Consider the following 17,219-nt stretch of genomic DNA (forward strand, 5'->3'; position numbering starts at 1 on the left):
CAGCAGGTGACATAGTGCCAATTACAGAGGTAAACGAGTTAGAGGATGCTATCTAATACTATAATAAGAGAAAGAGAGAGACAAGCAGAAAGAGAGAGAAGGGAAAATATAGGACAGCTGAGATGCACAGTGGCACTGACTGGCTACCTAGATGTGGGGTTTGTGTTAGCAGCTCTGCACAGCAATAGCACTAGAAAACAGAGAGAAAATGAATGAAAGAACAGATCAAGACTGGGAGTGGTAATGTCAGAGAAAATTTTGTTTGGAATTTTTCCAAGACTGGAACATAAAGCGGTATGAAACTTGGCTGAGGGGGTTTTCCTCACCCAGCCCTAACCACAGCACAGGTGGAATATTATCTTTTGTATTTGCTGCATAGTAGACAGTTATCAACCTCTGTTTAACCATAAAGCCTAGGAAATTAACTAGCCTCACTGTTATTTCTCTCTTCACCATCTTTTCTGATTAAAAATTTAGTTGTTTAAATTTAAGAATTTCCCAGGATATTCCAGCAGCTAATTCTCAAGCAGTTAGCCGTTGCTCCTCCCTGGCTTCGGACCAGAATTCAGAGCACAGTTGCCAGGAAAATATTTGCCCTAATAAGCCCATTATCAATGGAAGACTGAAATAGCACAGATATTAATCTTTTACCCTGAGTGCATTCTATATAAAGGGAATCAAAACCCACCTTTAGTACACCAGAATGACTTTTGCTCCTAGCACATTTTAGAAAGGCATTTGTCCTCAGCAGGAAAGCCCTCTGCAATCTGGTTACCTGCCACCTGATGACCAATTTACCACTGGTGATTTTGGTGTCTCCCAAAATATTAAGGAGACATCTCAAGAATCCCAACCATCATGATACAGAGGCAGAGAGCTGCATGGATACAAAATATTCAGGAGAAAAGAATTAAATCTGAAAGAATTAAATCCCAGCGCTGGTAGCTATGCCCCTTGTGGAGATGGGTTTTTTAGAGCGCTGGGAGAGCTGTCTCCCAGCGCTCTACCGCGACCATGCAAGCCATGTTAAAGAGCTACCACAGCAGCGCTTTAGCGTTGCCAGGGTAGACTAGCCCTCAGAGAAGGCACCTATGCCATGGGAGTGGACCAACCCACGTCACTGCAAGGATCTTTCTAGCAGCTAGAAGAAGGTATAAAAAGAGTGAATTACCTCATCACTTGGCTTCTTTCCCCCACCCACATCTCAACACCTAGAAGAATGAATGGAAGACAAAGACTTTGAACTGGGGAAGATTGGTCACAGGCTGGAAAGGGGTCCAGTCTGTGTATTGAGGAACTGTAAGCTGACTGTACTATCCTGTTAGGGTGAGAAACTGTTTGATTCAAATCTTGCTTAGTCAAAATTAGAATTTAGACTACAAATTTATTTTTGTTTTTTAGGTAACCAACTTTGATATCTATGCCTGCTACTTATAATCACCTAAAATCTCTGTCTGTGGTTAATAAATCTCTTTTATATTTTACCTAAAACAGAGTGGTTTTGGTTGAACTGCTTGGGAAATCTCAGCTCAGATTACAAAGGCTAGTGTAATTAATTAATGAACTTACACTGCCCAAGGAAGCATTGAGCAGCGTAAGATGGCACAGTTCTGAGGTGTAGGGCTGGAGCTGGGGGGAACTGGCTGGAGCCCCTCTATTGGATGGTTCATGAGTGGCTAGGAGATCATTCATGTAACTCAGTTGCGTGTATCCTTGCCTGTGAATGGCTGAGTAAGTACAGTGCCTGTCAGAGGTTTGTAACTTGACAGTAGCATCACAGTGTGAAAGACAACTCAGGCTGATGGGTTTGGAAGGCTCAGAAGTCCCATAGTCCAAGTTGCATGCCAGGGACCCCATCACAGACACACAATCCTGTGAGGGAACAGAGGTGAAACCTAAAAGGAAAGGGGGGAGTGAAATCTGATAACTGTTGTATTAATCCTAACAAATGGCATAAAAGACCACTGTGGAATACACTGACAATGATCCAACACCACAAAGGAGAACAAAAAGTACAAAACCTGAGGCCAAACTGTTGAAAAATAAATAAATAAAATGAAAAAAAAAAAGCATAATAATCATACAGATGGTTAGGCAGAAGCGTCTCCTGCAGATGAAAGAGTTCAGTTTTGTGGTTTGGCATGTTTTACTTTTTAAAGTAAATTTCAATTAAGCTGTGAGCAAGTAGGTTTAACCAAGACGTTTCTCACTGTTCATCTGGTGAGTGAAGGTGTGAAAAAGTAGCAGTGGATGTGATGCAAATTTTCCAGTCATTGGCTCAGAGTTGTACCTAACTGGTGCTTAAAAAAAACAAAGCAATTCCTTTGGGAAATAACATAAATATCCTATTCTGAGCCAGAGTACAGGTTGGGAACTGAGATAGGGAACTAGGACCTAGATTTCAGTGCATCACCTTTCAATATTTCTAATTCTGACATAAACCTGAATCCTCTAATCATTTCACCAAGCATGCAACACCTCTGCTCAGTAAACATTTATCACATCTTCTGAATCTCCCTTGCAACTGGACTGTTGTTGCTTAGTATCCAAGCGGATGAACAAAGCCAGGCCACATTTCTGCAAAGAAAATTAGTCCCTGCTTGAAGAGAGTCATAGATTGAGTTCTGCAAAACACCAAGTTGAGTATATCTTCTGAACCGTGGTTGATATTTCCAAAGGGACCTAAGGGAATTAAGTGCCCAACTCTCACTGGCTTTCAATGGCAGCTAGGCACTTAACTCCCTTAGGCCCCTTTGAAAATTCCAGCCCCTCTGCCTTCCTCCAGCTGAAGGTTCAGAAAGGTTTCTATTTTGTCATCCTTGAGTCTCTGGGATTCACGGTGTTGGAAACTCTTTCATGGAAAAGGAATCAGCATTGAATCTGCAGATCTAGCAACCTCAGTAGCTAGATTCCCGAGTTAGATTTGTGGTGCATAGTTCTGGCTGACCAACAACTGATTTTCTAGTCCCATGGGCCATTCCTGATGCCCCTTCATTTTTGACCAAATACTACAGGTCAACTGTCACTGTAGACAGAGTATCCCATGAAAACAGTCCCTTAGTTAATTACTCAAGTAAAAGATAAAAGGATTGATGCCACATTTCCTCATTGTATGGAGACACCTTGAAATGTTAAATGTCCACTAGTAGTGGTACTCACCAATGCCAATAACAGGTGGAGCAAAACAAAAGGCAGCTTGGACCCACCTCATTAATTTTAAGTGTCAATCTATTTGGTGTTGCACAGTACACAAAAAAAGGCAAGAAACTGTCCCAAAGAGTTTATAATTAACAAATATCTCCAGGCTTTCAGAAATGGAGACAAAACATGACAAAAGGGAATGGGGTGGAAGTTCTATATGGAATGCCATTATACGGGTGCTCAAATCTCAGCATCATAGCCCTTCTTTGTAAAGTTGTAGAAAAATTGTGTTCCACAATATTAGCATTCATTGTTTTAAAACTGATGGGCCATTGGCTATAGCTACAGTTTGAGCTGGGAGTGCAATTCCCAGCTCGAGATGACATACTAACACTAGCTCTCATTGAGCTAGCACACTATAAATAGAACATAGCCATGGCAGCGAGAGTGGCAGGAGAGACTAGCTGCCTCGAGTGCATGCCCATCCAAGACCAGAAGCTCGCACTGGGAATGGCTAGCTCCTCCCTCCATAGTGCTGCCACGGCTAGAATCTATTTTAGCATGCTAGCTCAATGAGAGCTAACACAAGTACGTCTCATCAAGCTGTGAATCACAATCCCTGCTCCAAGTGTAGATGTACCCTGTGTCTCAGTTATACCACTCTGGCAATGTAAAGAGGCCAGCTGGGTATAACTGGCTGAGTCATGCAAAGGGGCCTTGTTATAACTGACAGGTTTCAGAGTAGCAGCCGTGTTAGTCTGTATTTGCAAAAAGAAAAGGAGTACTAGTGGCACCTTAGAGACTAACCAATTTATTTGAGCATAAGCTTTCGTGAGCTACAGCATCCGATGCATCCGATGAAGTGAGCTGTAGCTCACGAAAGCTTATGCTCAAATAAATCAGCTAATCTCTAAGGTGCCACAAGTACTCCTTTTCTTGTTATAACTGAGAAACCCATTCCCATAGCTTCTTGTGTCCCAAAAGCGCCAGCTGTCCCCTGCCCGGCTGCTATAACCTCCAACTTTCTCATCTCTCCAACATCTTCTACAATGCATTTATGCATTTTCAATGCAAAACGTTGTGACACACTAAAAATTGATATTTTGGAACCAATAAAATATGAATGGAATTTAATATCAAAATAAATAACACAATGGAGACTGCACTGATTGCATTTGCTATTTGTTTTCAAATTTCACTTCCTAAAAACACTTTTTCTACTCATACATGTTATAAAAAAATCACACCCCTAACTCAAATAGTTATACTAGGAAAGCTTTTAAGAATAGATCAGGCCCAAGTCACAGAGAACAAACTTGAAGTAAAAATTTTAATATTAATCAGTACTCAAACACTAGGATTCCTGTTTTGTTTTGTTTTGTTTATTTGTTTTACTGGTCTAAGAAACCTAACAACCATTCCATTCTGAAAATGACCACTACTATAAATTTTAATATTGTAACATCACATTTTAAGGCCTTTAGGTGGTTAATGAATAATGAAGAGTAAAGAAAATCCTGTGGGCAAACAGGGGTGTACACACCACTAGAAGAAATAATACTTTGCACTCGTACAAAGCCTTCCATAGGCTCTTGCAAATATTCATTCTTTATGTTAACAGGTGCACTTTATGGCCAGTCCAGTAAGCTGAACAGGTCCTAGAGCCATAAAGCATGGGAAATTATTTTAAACACTTAAAATCTGTCAATTAAAAAGCAAATCCTCAGCATTTTGCAGAGTTTCTATTTCACTAGATCTTTAACAAAATAAAACAAAAAACAACTGCAGCTAGCAGCAGCGACTAACATGTGATACTTCATTTAGCATAGTCAAAAAATTAGCCATTTTGGTAACATATCATTTTTTAAAATAAGTTCATGAAACATGCCGGTTGTACACTTCTCTCCCCACTTCCTTTTTTTAACTTTGTAGGCGGCAGGCATTGAAAGTGATGTAAAGGTTAAATCCACCCACATCATAGCCAGCGAGGTGGCAAAGGACCAAGAATTAGACTAGCAGCCAGATGCAAGACCATTTCCTTCCTCGTTATACACCCCATGCACTGCAACTGCTCAGATTTCCGTTTGGGCTATGGCTTGGCTATCCTCCTGCTAACCACATGCCTGCCCCACCTTCTCTGACATCCTTGTTCTCAAAATGTGATCTGCATATACAGGCTGTACTTTAGATGAACTAACTGTATGCTAATCATCTTTAAGATCATGCTATCTACATATTTTAACACACAAATATCTACTACCTTGGAAAAAGGACACAGCATTCACAGCTGCATTTAACCAGTGCAAACCCCTTAGAAATTTAACTATTAATCTTGATCCAAGCCCTGCATGGTACTAATCACATTCACATTGAAAGAAATTAGGATTGCTGAAAAAACACCCCACAGGACCAGGCTCTTGTGCCCAAAAATTTTAAGACTGGGTTAGAACTTGTTTTCTTTACCACATGCAAAAAAAAACTACATTTTTTAAAAACTGCATTAATATCGTACATACTTTTAGTACTGATGAAAGGAACAGGCTGATGTAACTGTGCCTTAAAAGAAAGCAACCCTGACTACCCAAGCAATTAAAACAGTGTGAACGACAAAGACAGGTATTAAACATGCTAAATTGACGCTTCTTTAAAGATTTGAGTATGAAACTAAAATACTGTTTGCTACAAATCAAGTCAACAACTTCAGGTGTCCCTGCTTTTTTGACCTACTGTCCAATTTGGCAAGAAATGCTCCCTGCTCTCAGATATTATAGTGATCGGCACCACAGTTTAAGCTAGATAGCTATGAAGATACAAGCTGAGACACAGGTCTCCATATACCAAATTTGTTTTCACCAGGAAGTAGTTTGGTGATTCTAATTTAATGTAGAACAGTGAGCTTTGCTGAAAGCACTGTGCAGCAACATAGCAGGAGCTGATAAAATCACCAGAACAGTTTTTCAACTGTACTCAGTGGCTCCAATGAAAAATACAGGAAGTACCAGGTACTGAGCTCTTTTGAAAATCTGGTCCACTGATTTTTACCCAACAGAAGCTGAAATGTAGACTAAACAAACATGGCAAATGAGTTATCTTCCACTAAGGAGTAAACCATCACTAAACAATTCTTAAGTGTCTGGGCTCCTGAAATGCAGAAGCCTTGGGGGAAAAAAAAAAAAAAGCTTTGAAACTAGACCAATTTTTTGGCTGAAATTTTTCTTAAAAGCGAATTATTTTAAGTATTCATGCATATTATTCAATGTGAGAATATGCACTATACTGTGCTTGGTTGCAACAGGTAGAATGAAGTATTTTTCCTCTTAGTCAAATTAAAATAGAGAGCTTCAATAAAATTAAAAATAGTGAACTCATGGCTGAAGCTAGCATTTTTCATTAAAATTAACTGCAAGGATGTTTCTGTTATCTGTGGAATCAGCATTTTGACTTTCAAACTCATGAATAAAGAAAATTACAGGAAGTTTAGGGTGTATCTGTACTGGGCTCTCATAAAAGAACTGACTGAAAACCAAACAGCATCTGATTATTTGGCAACTTTTGGATTTACAGTAGTTTATCTTTTGAAGATAAAAATGTTAAGATCACTTTATTATTCCAGCTACCATTTGAAGACAAAAACTTATTTTTAAGTCATTCCTTATCTGCTAGGCAAAATCAGTCTCCTCAAGGTACAGAGGCAATGGGATAAGAGCCCAAAAATAAGATTCAAGTCTGTTCATTTGTATGTAGGCCTGTCAGTTAATTGCAGTTAACTCATGCGATTAACTCAAAAAAATTCATCGCGATTAATCTCAGTTTTAATTGCATTGTTAAACAATAGAATACCAATTGAAATTTATTAAATATTTTGAATGTTTTTCTACATTTTCATATATATTGTAGTCTGTGTTGTAATTGAAATCAAGTGTATATTATTTTATTACAAATATTTGCACTAAAATGATAAAAGAAACAGTATTTTTCAATTCACTTCATTCAAGTACTGTAATGCAATCTTGTCATGAAAGCACAATTTACAAATGTATTTTTTTTGTTATATAACTGCACTAAAAAACAAAACAATATAAAACTTCAGAGCCTATAAGTCCTCTGGAATGGTAGCTGAAGCATGAAGGGGCATACAAATGTTTCGTATATCTGGCATGTAAATACCTTACAATGCCAGCTACAAAAGTGCCATGCAAATACCTGTTCTCACTTTCTGGTGACATTGTAAATAAGAAGAGGGAAGCATTATCTCTTGTAAATGTAAACAAACTTGTTTGTCTTTGTGATTGGCTGAACAAGAAGTAGGCCTGAGTGGACTTGCAGGCTCTACTATTTTATATTATTTTATTTTTTAATGCGTTTTTTTTTGGTTACATAATTCTACATTTGTAAGTTCAACTTTCAAGATAAAGAGATTGCATTACAGTACTTGTATTAGGTGAATTGTAAAATACTATTTATTTTGTTTTTCTACAGTGCAAATACTTGTAATCAAAAATAAATGTAAAGTGAGCACTGTACACTTTGTATTCTGTGTTGTAACTGAAATCAATATATTTGAAAATGTAGAAAACATCCAAAAATATTTAAATAAATGTTATTCTATTATTGTTTAACAGTGCGATTAATCGCGATTAATTTTTTTTAATTGCTTGACAGCCCTATTTGTAAGGTAACATATCAACAAGCTAACTATAAAAGATCAAACAACCATAAATGAACACTCAGTAACATTTAACGTTTCAAAAGCTGTAAGTTTTTTAGTTCAGTTCACAAAATGTCCGAGGTGTAATGCATTCCTAGATCTAAACCAATTAGAAGGTGGTGTTCAGAGTAGTTTAGCTTGTTGAGGTTTTTGAAACATTTATAGTTACATTTTCAAAAGCACGTAAGTGAATTAGGAGCTTAAATTCCATTTCCTAAAAGAACTTAGGCACTTAGGCTCCCAAGTCCCACTGTCTTCCAATGAGACTGAGGCTAAGCACCCACATCATTTAGGCAAATGGGATGTAGATACTTTTGAAAAGTTTACAATTGGTCTGTTTCTCCTTACTTTTAGCATCTACTGCCCCAGAACACATCTCTCAAAGATTCACCAAGATATTTTGGAAAAAAAAACCGAACACCTACAAAATGTAAACCTATTTGGTTCTATACTGTGTAAGATTAACATCTGAAGATACCAGAGCAGAGACTCAGCTGGTATAAACTGATCCATAGACTCCAAGCATTTCAGCGTCGATCAGGTTCATTTCATAATTCTTTGAAACTTCACATCATGCATCACGCCAATATGTCACAGCTACCAAGAACCTTTTGGAACAAGGAGCCAATCCAAAGGGAGTATTTTGAGTTGTTTTCATAGTATATTGCAATGTTTCTATTATAAACATTTAAGTATTAAATTATGAATCAAATTCAAAGCTGGTATAAGAACTGATAGCTAACTGAAGTTAATGGATCTGCAAATGCTTGTACCAGGTCTGAAACTGACTTGATTTCTTTTCAACAATAAACGAAGAAACCATACAAAGTCAAAAGATTTTGCAATATCCATATTTTTTCCTGTAGAACATCTTTAGGTCCAAACAAAAATGTTGAAATAATAAGTGAAAATTTAAATAATTTTGAGCTATTGCAGATCTCTTTCTAAAAGTTCAAGAATATTTAACCCAGAGATGCCTTTATACAGTGCCTCATTAAGAAGCTCCAATTATGCTTTCAGTCCACAGATGTGGGTAAGTACTTCTCATTAGGTGCTCTGCACTCCCTAGGACTCCTAAGAGCCCCTTGGACGTATAGTTTCTGAAGTAAATATAAAACCACTGACAATCCTGTGCGTTTTTTTTCATGCTGCTCTGCAGGCGAGAAGAAAAATGAAGCTGCTAAATAATTTTCTTTTATTGTACATGTTTACTTAGGCCCAGACAGTTTAATGCAATGCATTCTAACCATACAGTTTGTAACTTCAGCTGCATTTGCCCAGGCCAAAACTCATAGGACTTCACTATAAACTTAGTTTTTGGACACATCAGAGAATGGAGAGGGCAGAGGGGAACAAAATAAAAACAAACAAAACCTTAGCTGACCAAACATAATAGTTGTCTTAAAGCAAATGTTGAATGTTTCAAAAAAAAAAAATCTGGCTTTTCTGCTTCACGTATACCTTCTCCTGAGAAAGTCCATAGGGGTCTAATTTTCAACAACAGTACCATTGTTAATCTACAATCAGAAAGTCTCTTTCTCAGCCCCACTTCAGTCTTTACTAGCAATGATGAGCAACACCATTGTGAATGGCTATTTGCTTCAATTCTTGCTCTAAAGACATACTTGAAATCATTCCTCAGCATTAATAAAGCCACTATTTGGACTCCAGAACATATTTAAGACAGATGCAATGGCTTAAATAAATAAAGGCACCATGTTTTAATTCAACCCAATACCAAAGTCAATTACAAATATGTCACACTATGACTTTTATTCAAGAGTAATTCAGAACCCCCTAAGATCTTTAGCTGGATGCACAAAAAGCTTCTTGAATCAGATTGGCAGCTTTAGCAATCTGTTGGGTGAATCCAGCAGCTGGCTCTAATGGAATAGAAAGTTGCATGTTAAGGAATCCCAACGTGCTATATCCTTCCCCTCTGTCAGATGATCCAGAGAGATCAGAAAACTACTAAATTGTACCCTCAGGTGTGGTATGAATATACAGTTAAAAGTTACAATCCAACAGTCATTTCTGAAAAGATTCTAAATCCAGTCAACTCAGAAAGAATTTTCTAAGATAAGCAGCCATATGCATTATGTTTCAGGGAGCAATATTGAGCTGTTAGGGTCCATGTAGAGATAGAGCCATTATAGCTTGTTCTGTCAAAGATCTAACTGGGCAATCGTTGAACAGGCTTGGATCTGAGTTAAACTATATTGCTCAGAGTCAAAAACAACATTTTAAAAAGTACTTACTAAAAATACTATTTGCATAATTTAAACTAACATTAAAAACCACTCAGATAAGTGTTTTAACTTATAAGGTTCAGTAAAGTTTTCAGTTTATATATCTCCAGATCAGACTGCAACAAAATTTCATAAATGGATCTGATTTAGAGGTCCTGTAGTTAATCTGCAATTTTTTCCAGTTTCCAAAGCAGCATATTAAAACAACTAAGTCCTTTAATATTAATTTATGTGTTTCGTCCTGTGGCTGTTAGTGTAATTCAATTACATATATGGCCATAAGAGCCTAAAAACTTGGCATCTATTGGGTCAGACGGAAACATTAAAAAAACCCTCTATAAATGTTTATAATCCATGTAATAATGTATCTGAAAATGCATATCTACAGTATACAGAGTATACTATTTAATCCCTTAATTACCATCTCCACACTTAAATTACAATAAAAATAGTGTACAAATATCTTTTAAACAGAAGTAAATGCTGATCTACAAAAAAAGAAATGAAAACTAAATTAATCCCAGATTTCTGTGATGATTACCCCCACTAAAGAGGTGGTGGGGGCAATTAGCAAAGAAATAAATATTAACGAACCTTTCAAAAGGTGTTTTTCACCATCGATTGTGCTCTCTTGGTACTCTCCAGTTCCCTGAAAGTAGCCCAGAACATATATTCTGTGACATTATAAATACCATGAAGCATATTGGGATTCAATTACATTTATGGTATTTGGAATGTCACAAAATGATGCACTGTGGGATGTATTTAGTGAACCAGGAGTACATCACAAAGGGGAAAATAAAAATTAAAATGAAAAAGCATTTTTGTACTGAATGCCTCCACCAGACTGAGAAGAGAGGGCACTCAACCCAGAAATCTGGGATTAACTCACATGACACAAAATGGAAACAGCTGACACTCATGCACAAGAGAGAGGTGAAGTTTGAATTTCAGCTTGCATCCTGAATTCCTTGGCTTTTGTCAGTTTAAAAATCAGACTTTTAACATAAACATATGAATTTAGAATGCTATTTCATTCATTTCTTTAATGGGCAAAGTTTGCATGGCTCAGAAACGTATTTCAGAATTCCCATCACAAAACGAATCTATTAAAATTGCAACTCTCTCATCATGAGCATTGCTGGAGAAACCATTTATCTGAACCACCCAGGTCAGATTCTCCTAAAAAATACATCTACAAACTATTTGCAACTGGACTCAGATCATTGTGGAGCACTGGAGTAGATAAAGCAATTGCTTTAAAAGAGGAAGGGGTTTTTTTTCTTCAAAATCATGAATGCTATACAGACAACTACATGGTAGTGACAGCATGTTAGAGGGCCTCCACTTTGCAGTTCAGTGGTTTAATTTCCCAATATATGGCACAATTAGTTCATCTCTATAAAATACAGTAGTGTAGCAGAAACAGCTGAAAAGTGCTGAGCACTGAGCGCAGACACAGATGAAAAGAGCCCCTCAGTACAGGAAATGGCTGGAAACGATATACTGTAAATTAAAGCCAATTTTCCTGCATTTCCTGAAGGATTGCTCATCTCAGAGATTCAACAAATCTCTTGTTAAAGGCCCAGAAGTGAAACTATAATTTTCTTGAAGTTTATTTACTTTTTCAAAGAAAATAAAAACAAAAGACAGACAAGGCATTCATAACAAACTAAATCCCATAATAAATAACAGAATCATCCCGTGAATATTAGAAAAGAGCTGGCTTGGTTTTCCCATTTCTTTTTCCAACTTTCAACTCATGCAAAAACAATATGAAGAGAGAAAATGTTAAGGCCCTAATTCTACTCTAATTGAAATCAATGGCAAAAATTTCAGTCATGTCAATGGTGTGATATCAGGGCCTGAGATAAAAGGAAATTTGACACAATTTTCAATCATCATCATTTAGTTATAGAATCTATCAGCACCATCAGACCTTGAAAAAAATGATGGTACTGTATACAGCCCTTAGGGTTGCAGTGGGCTTAACTTTTTTACCAGTTCATTAACGACTCAATCCAAAATTCATTTGAAGTCAATGGAAATATTTCAATGGGTGTGGGATCAGTCCTTAAGCCCTGGGCCTTTTTCCCCATCACTTCCAACTATGTGTTGTGATCATGCATCCCACGGCTGAACTGTCAGAGGCATACGGTATTTCTCAACTCATAAGCCTCTTCTACTGCCAAACCTAACGTCAACACCAAATATTCCATTGGTAACTGTTTTTCTTTTACCATTTTTACTTGATTAACAATCTGAGACTAATGTTTTATTATTGCAGGGCAGGACCACCAAACATGTATGAATGACCCCTATAACCACATCCTTTCCAAAACAGAGTTGAGCAATCCCCCATGCAACTTTTTTTCAGACACGCTGATGTACGACACCATTGGCACTTTACTTTGTAGTTCTATATAATAAAATTATTGTCCTTTAGAACAAAATACTCTGTTTCATATTTCAAACCTATGATTATCTGTTATTGTGCATTTCAACGGTTTCCACTGCAGATCTTAAAGGAGCTCTATGGATTCCTCTCTGTGTTATGCTTACCACTCCAGAGGCTGTATGTCTGTCTTTAGGGTTATGGCAGTGGGGAATGCAATTGAGTTTACAATATGAAATCTAACAAACAAGAGTGTATTCATCTCTTGAGCCACTTAAACCTAGTAAAATTAAAAACAAATGTCTTCCTGCTATAACACCACAAAAACCAAGCCCAAAATATGTGCTTTTTAATGCACGCTAGGGCAGTCTTTCGCTAACCACCCATTAGACGTCTTATAATACTTAGCACACACATTCTTCTACAAACTGGACTGATTTCTTCCACAGTTTAACTTGTTTTTGCCAAAGACACTTTTAGTTCAGAGTTGGCCACCCGCCTAATGAAACAATCTCTTTTAAAGCCTAGTCTGCTGTCTTTAGTTGCACAAGATGCGTCGTACTTAAAAACAAGGATAATGCAACCTGTGTTTAAGCCTTCAAAAAATACTATTTTAAAAATATCACCAGCAAAAGTTAACTAAATATATACATACATATATATATACACACACATTATTTATATTATCAGGATGTAATGTTACAACTAAAATCTCCTTAGGATAGAGGATTTTTTTCTCTTATTTAAATATGTATGCTAAAAGAAAAAGTGAAATAGCTTCAACCTTCTCAAGAGTAAGGTCATCACTATGCAATAACCATACACTCCAAAGGCATTTTTTCCAATTACAGGCACTATTATTATACTTTTAATCGGTATATTAAAACAAAAGATTTAATAATATATTTCTATAATTTCTATTCAGTCAAATATCTGTTGGAGTTTTTAAAAGTATTTTTGCCTTTAGTTTCTCAAAGGACAACTCTGATCAGCACCAAGTATCATTAGTGAATGGGAAAACACAACTAAACAAGCCTCTCTGTCTACTGCGTTAGCATCACAGATTGAATCACAACTGAAACAAGAATACCTGTGTAAGAAGTTGTCCAGGTGTCAGATTATTGATCCAACGAGTATATCGTTCAGTAGAATCCAATGGCTCTCTCCTGACTTGGCAACCTATAATCTAAAACATAATAAAAATCACAAACTGTCAAACCTTAGACATTCAAGCATCAGTAAAAGCATCTGAAGTTAAATAATTACACACAAAAATCCCTCCATTACACATTTTTAAGGTTGCAAGGTCAGGCACTCAGAAGTTAGGAAATGCGAAAATTACAGTTACCTTGCAACCTAAATTCACCCCCCATGTGTGTATGCATTATGATACAGTCTTTAATTTACATTAACACATACTATTTTTCTCAGTTTCAGTTCCAGCTTCCACCCCCTCTCCTTCCCAGGCTACTTGTCCCAATCTATTCTTCACCCGCCCATGTCCGGCTCTTGTCCCCTCTGCATTCGACTCACACAGCTTCTTCCTCCAGGCTGCCTGAGCTTGGCGGGCGACGGGAAGGGAGGACATCATGGAGAGCACAGGACAGGCAGTCTCCATGTTCCCAGTCCAGGTGCCCAGACCAAGCATGGCCTGCAGCAGCCCAAAACTGCAATTGCAAGGAAAGCCCTGCACCATATGGACAGAACCTTTGGGGAATACAACTGTTAAAATCTAAGATGTCTTTACTGAGCATGTGCACACTGTGATTTTTCAAAGACTGATAAGTAGGGCCTACCAAATTCACAGCCATGAAAAAAGGTGTCACGGACCATGAAATCTGGTCTCTCCCTGTTAAATCTGGACTCTTGTGTGCTTTTATCCTATACTATACAGATTTCACAGGGGAGACCAGCATTTCTCAAATTGGGGGTCCTGACCAAAAGAGAGCTGTGGGGGGGGGGAGGGTCACAAGGTTATTTTGGGGGGACGGGGGGTCGCAGTATTGTCACCATTACTTTTGTGCTGTCTTCAGATCTGGGCAGCTGGAGAGTGGCGGCTATTAGCTGGGCATTCAGCTCTGAAGGCAGTGCTTCGCCAGTAGCAGTGCAGAAGGAAGGGTGGCAATACCATACCATGCCATCCTTGCTTCTGTGCTGCTGCTTGCGGTGGCTCTGACTTCAGAACTGGGCTCCTGGCCAGCAGCCACCGCTCTCCAGCTGCCCAGCTCTGAAGGCGGCAGCACCACCACCACCAGCAGCGCAGATAAGGATAGCAGTACTGTAACCACCCCTACAATAACCTTGCAACCCCCACCCCAACTCCTTTATGGGTCAGGACCCCTAAAATTACAACACCATGAAACTGCAGATTTAAATAGCTGAAATCATGAAATTTACTATTTTTAAAATCCTATGAATGTGAAATTGACTAAAAACCTATGACCTGTCAATTTGGCAGGGCCCTACTTATATCTTGACCAAATAGAGGTGGATTTTCACAGGGATGGCAAAAGACATAGCTCTTCCACAAAGGTCACCCCCCTGCTACATTTCAGCTTCCTGCTCCAATGCATGGGGGTACCTGAGCTTTTCAAAGAAAAAGTCACCAGAATTTTTTTTAACTTGTGCAAAACAATGTAGTATTCCCTAGCCTCATTCTTGTAAGTGTCTTAATAATTTTGGCTGAATTTTTTCAAAGAAAACTCTGCCAGATGCAAGCATCTGGCATGTAAAATTTCAGCCCAAACAGTTACAGTCTTACAAAGTTATAAGCAACTGAAAAGAGAGTCTTATAATGGAGAGTATTGGGCAACCTTAATAAAAGGTTGTGCTATTAGCCCTGCCTATATACTGTAATATAGAGTGGTTTATATCAAATGAAGAACTATTCTCTCTGAATTTAACAGGATAAATCAAAACATCAATATAGTAAAAAATCTAAATACTGTATTTTAATAAATTATAACTGTTCATTCAAGCAAGTATAATATTCCCATATCATTAGAACAAGATTCTCTTCTCTGATTCCCACTATGTAGCTCTACTGCATACAAAGAGTTTGTTAAGTATGCAGAACTCTTTGAGATCAAGAAAATTTTTGATTTGAGTGCACAGGTAGAGGGCAGAATTTTACAGGCACTTTTTAGTTTTTATTATCTGCACATGCATTAATATGTATCCCATGGAATTTTATGTGATCATTTAATTGTTTGCTTTAGAAATCCTTGTTCAAATAAAAACAGTGGGAGAACCTGACAAAATCAACTGGGTTGGAGAAGTAGAGAGACAGACAGCCCTCTCATTTTACTAAACTGTGTAGGTCTCTGAGCCACCAAAAATGTTCTCATTACTCCACTAATTAATTATGTATCCAACAATATTGCTGACATTCCACACCTGCTGCACCATTCCTTTTCCAGATTTTGACATACTTGTCACTGTGGATGTGATCATTATTTGCACCAGAAATTAATACCAACATTGCAGTATTAGGAATTCTGAGCATTGAGTTGGGATGATAGGATTTTGTTTGTTTGAGGCTGGGAATACTTTTAAACCACTTCTCTTTTTATATGTCCAGAAGGAAATATAACTGCACATATTGAGGACTGCTGCCCTATTAAATACTTTGAACTCTTCTATTCATGTAAATGTCTTTAAATTCACACATGCAAGTGGCTGGGTTGGAATTGCTTGTGTGCACAGCCAGAACAGAAATAATACCATGTGATTTATCTGGCCAATCTTAACTAATCAACACTGTTTGATCACAGAAAACTTTCAGAGGGCTGTTAGCGATCAACCAACAGTTAATAAAATTCACAGAAGAATGTGATGAATAATTTTTTTTAAAAATAACAAAATCATGATTTATGTACCCCACAGAAAGAGGAGCCAGAAGCTCAGATAAACTATTTGAATTATTTGTTCAACTCTACTTTTGACTTAGCACAATAAAGCTTAAAACCTCCTGTCAGCTCTCCCTGAATCAGGATCAAATAAAGAGTCCTAAGGGCCAAAGTTACAATTTCTAGATATTTTAATAATGCTAATCCCAATTTTTTAAAATTAATATTGAATGGAAGTTTTCTAACTTCCAATTTTTTTGGAATTCAACATTCCATATTTTTAAATGTTTCACAAAAGTTTTGATTAGAAGTACATTCACACTATCTTTCTATAGAGGGGGTTATTTTTAAGCAAACTATTTTAAAGCTAATGATTTACAGAGGCTTTTGCTAGTATATATAAAGGCAAGATAGACTATCTTTCTTGCATTGTAAGAACTGTGTGTGGAAGTTCAGAAGAAAGCTGACAAAATGCAAAGTGCTGTGCTAACACAATCCTGCCTTTCTGAAAGGTATTCCATAACAGAAAGATAAGGAAGCTTAGCTTATATACACAAATACCCTGACCCTAAGCTCTACAAATACAAGTTAATGAACAGCTGTCATGAGGTGAGAGATTAGTATGGGAGCCCAAACTTGTTTTCTAAAAGATTGGTTTCCAATTAGAGAAAAATTGGTCATCTCCCCCATCCAGCCTGAAACCTCAGAGAGGAGCAGGCCAGGTTTTTTGTTTTTATTATTTCCACTTTGGACTGCTTCCAGCTCAACCGGACCATTACCAGCAGCACTCAAATGTGCCGTCTGTTTAAGACTGCTTCTTAAATCTGGAGCACTGTTAGGTACAAGCTCTCAGATAAAGGTGAGAGGTTAACATGTAA

General features: G+C 37.5%; 1 protein-coding gene across 3 annotated transcripts in view; it reads right to left on the reverse strand.

Moving 5' to 3' along the window:
• The window catches only part of B3GNTL1 (UDP-GlcNAc:betaGal beta-1,3-N-acetylglucosaminyltransferase like 1), a 308,903-nt gene that overhangs the window by 196,636 nt on the left and 95,048 nt on the right, over positions 1–17,219 (reverse strand). For all 3 annotated transcript variants that reach the window (XM_007072584.4, XM_043528665.1, XM_037914032.2), the window contains one exon: positions 13,584–13,679. In XM_007072584.4, coding sequence (XP_007072646.2) covers positions 13,584–13,679 — 96 coding nt within the window. The remainder of the gene's footprint in view (positions 1–13,583; positions 13,680–17,219) is intronic.

This window comes from Chelonia mydas, chromosome 14 (assembly GCF_015237465.2).
Source record: "Chelonia mydas isolate rCheMyd1 chromosome 14, rCheMyd1.pri.v2, whole genome shotgun sequence".
NCBI classification, from domain to species: Eukaryota; Metazoa; Chordata; order Testudines; family Cheloniidae; genus Chelonia; species Chelonia mydas.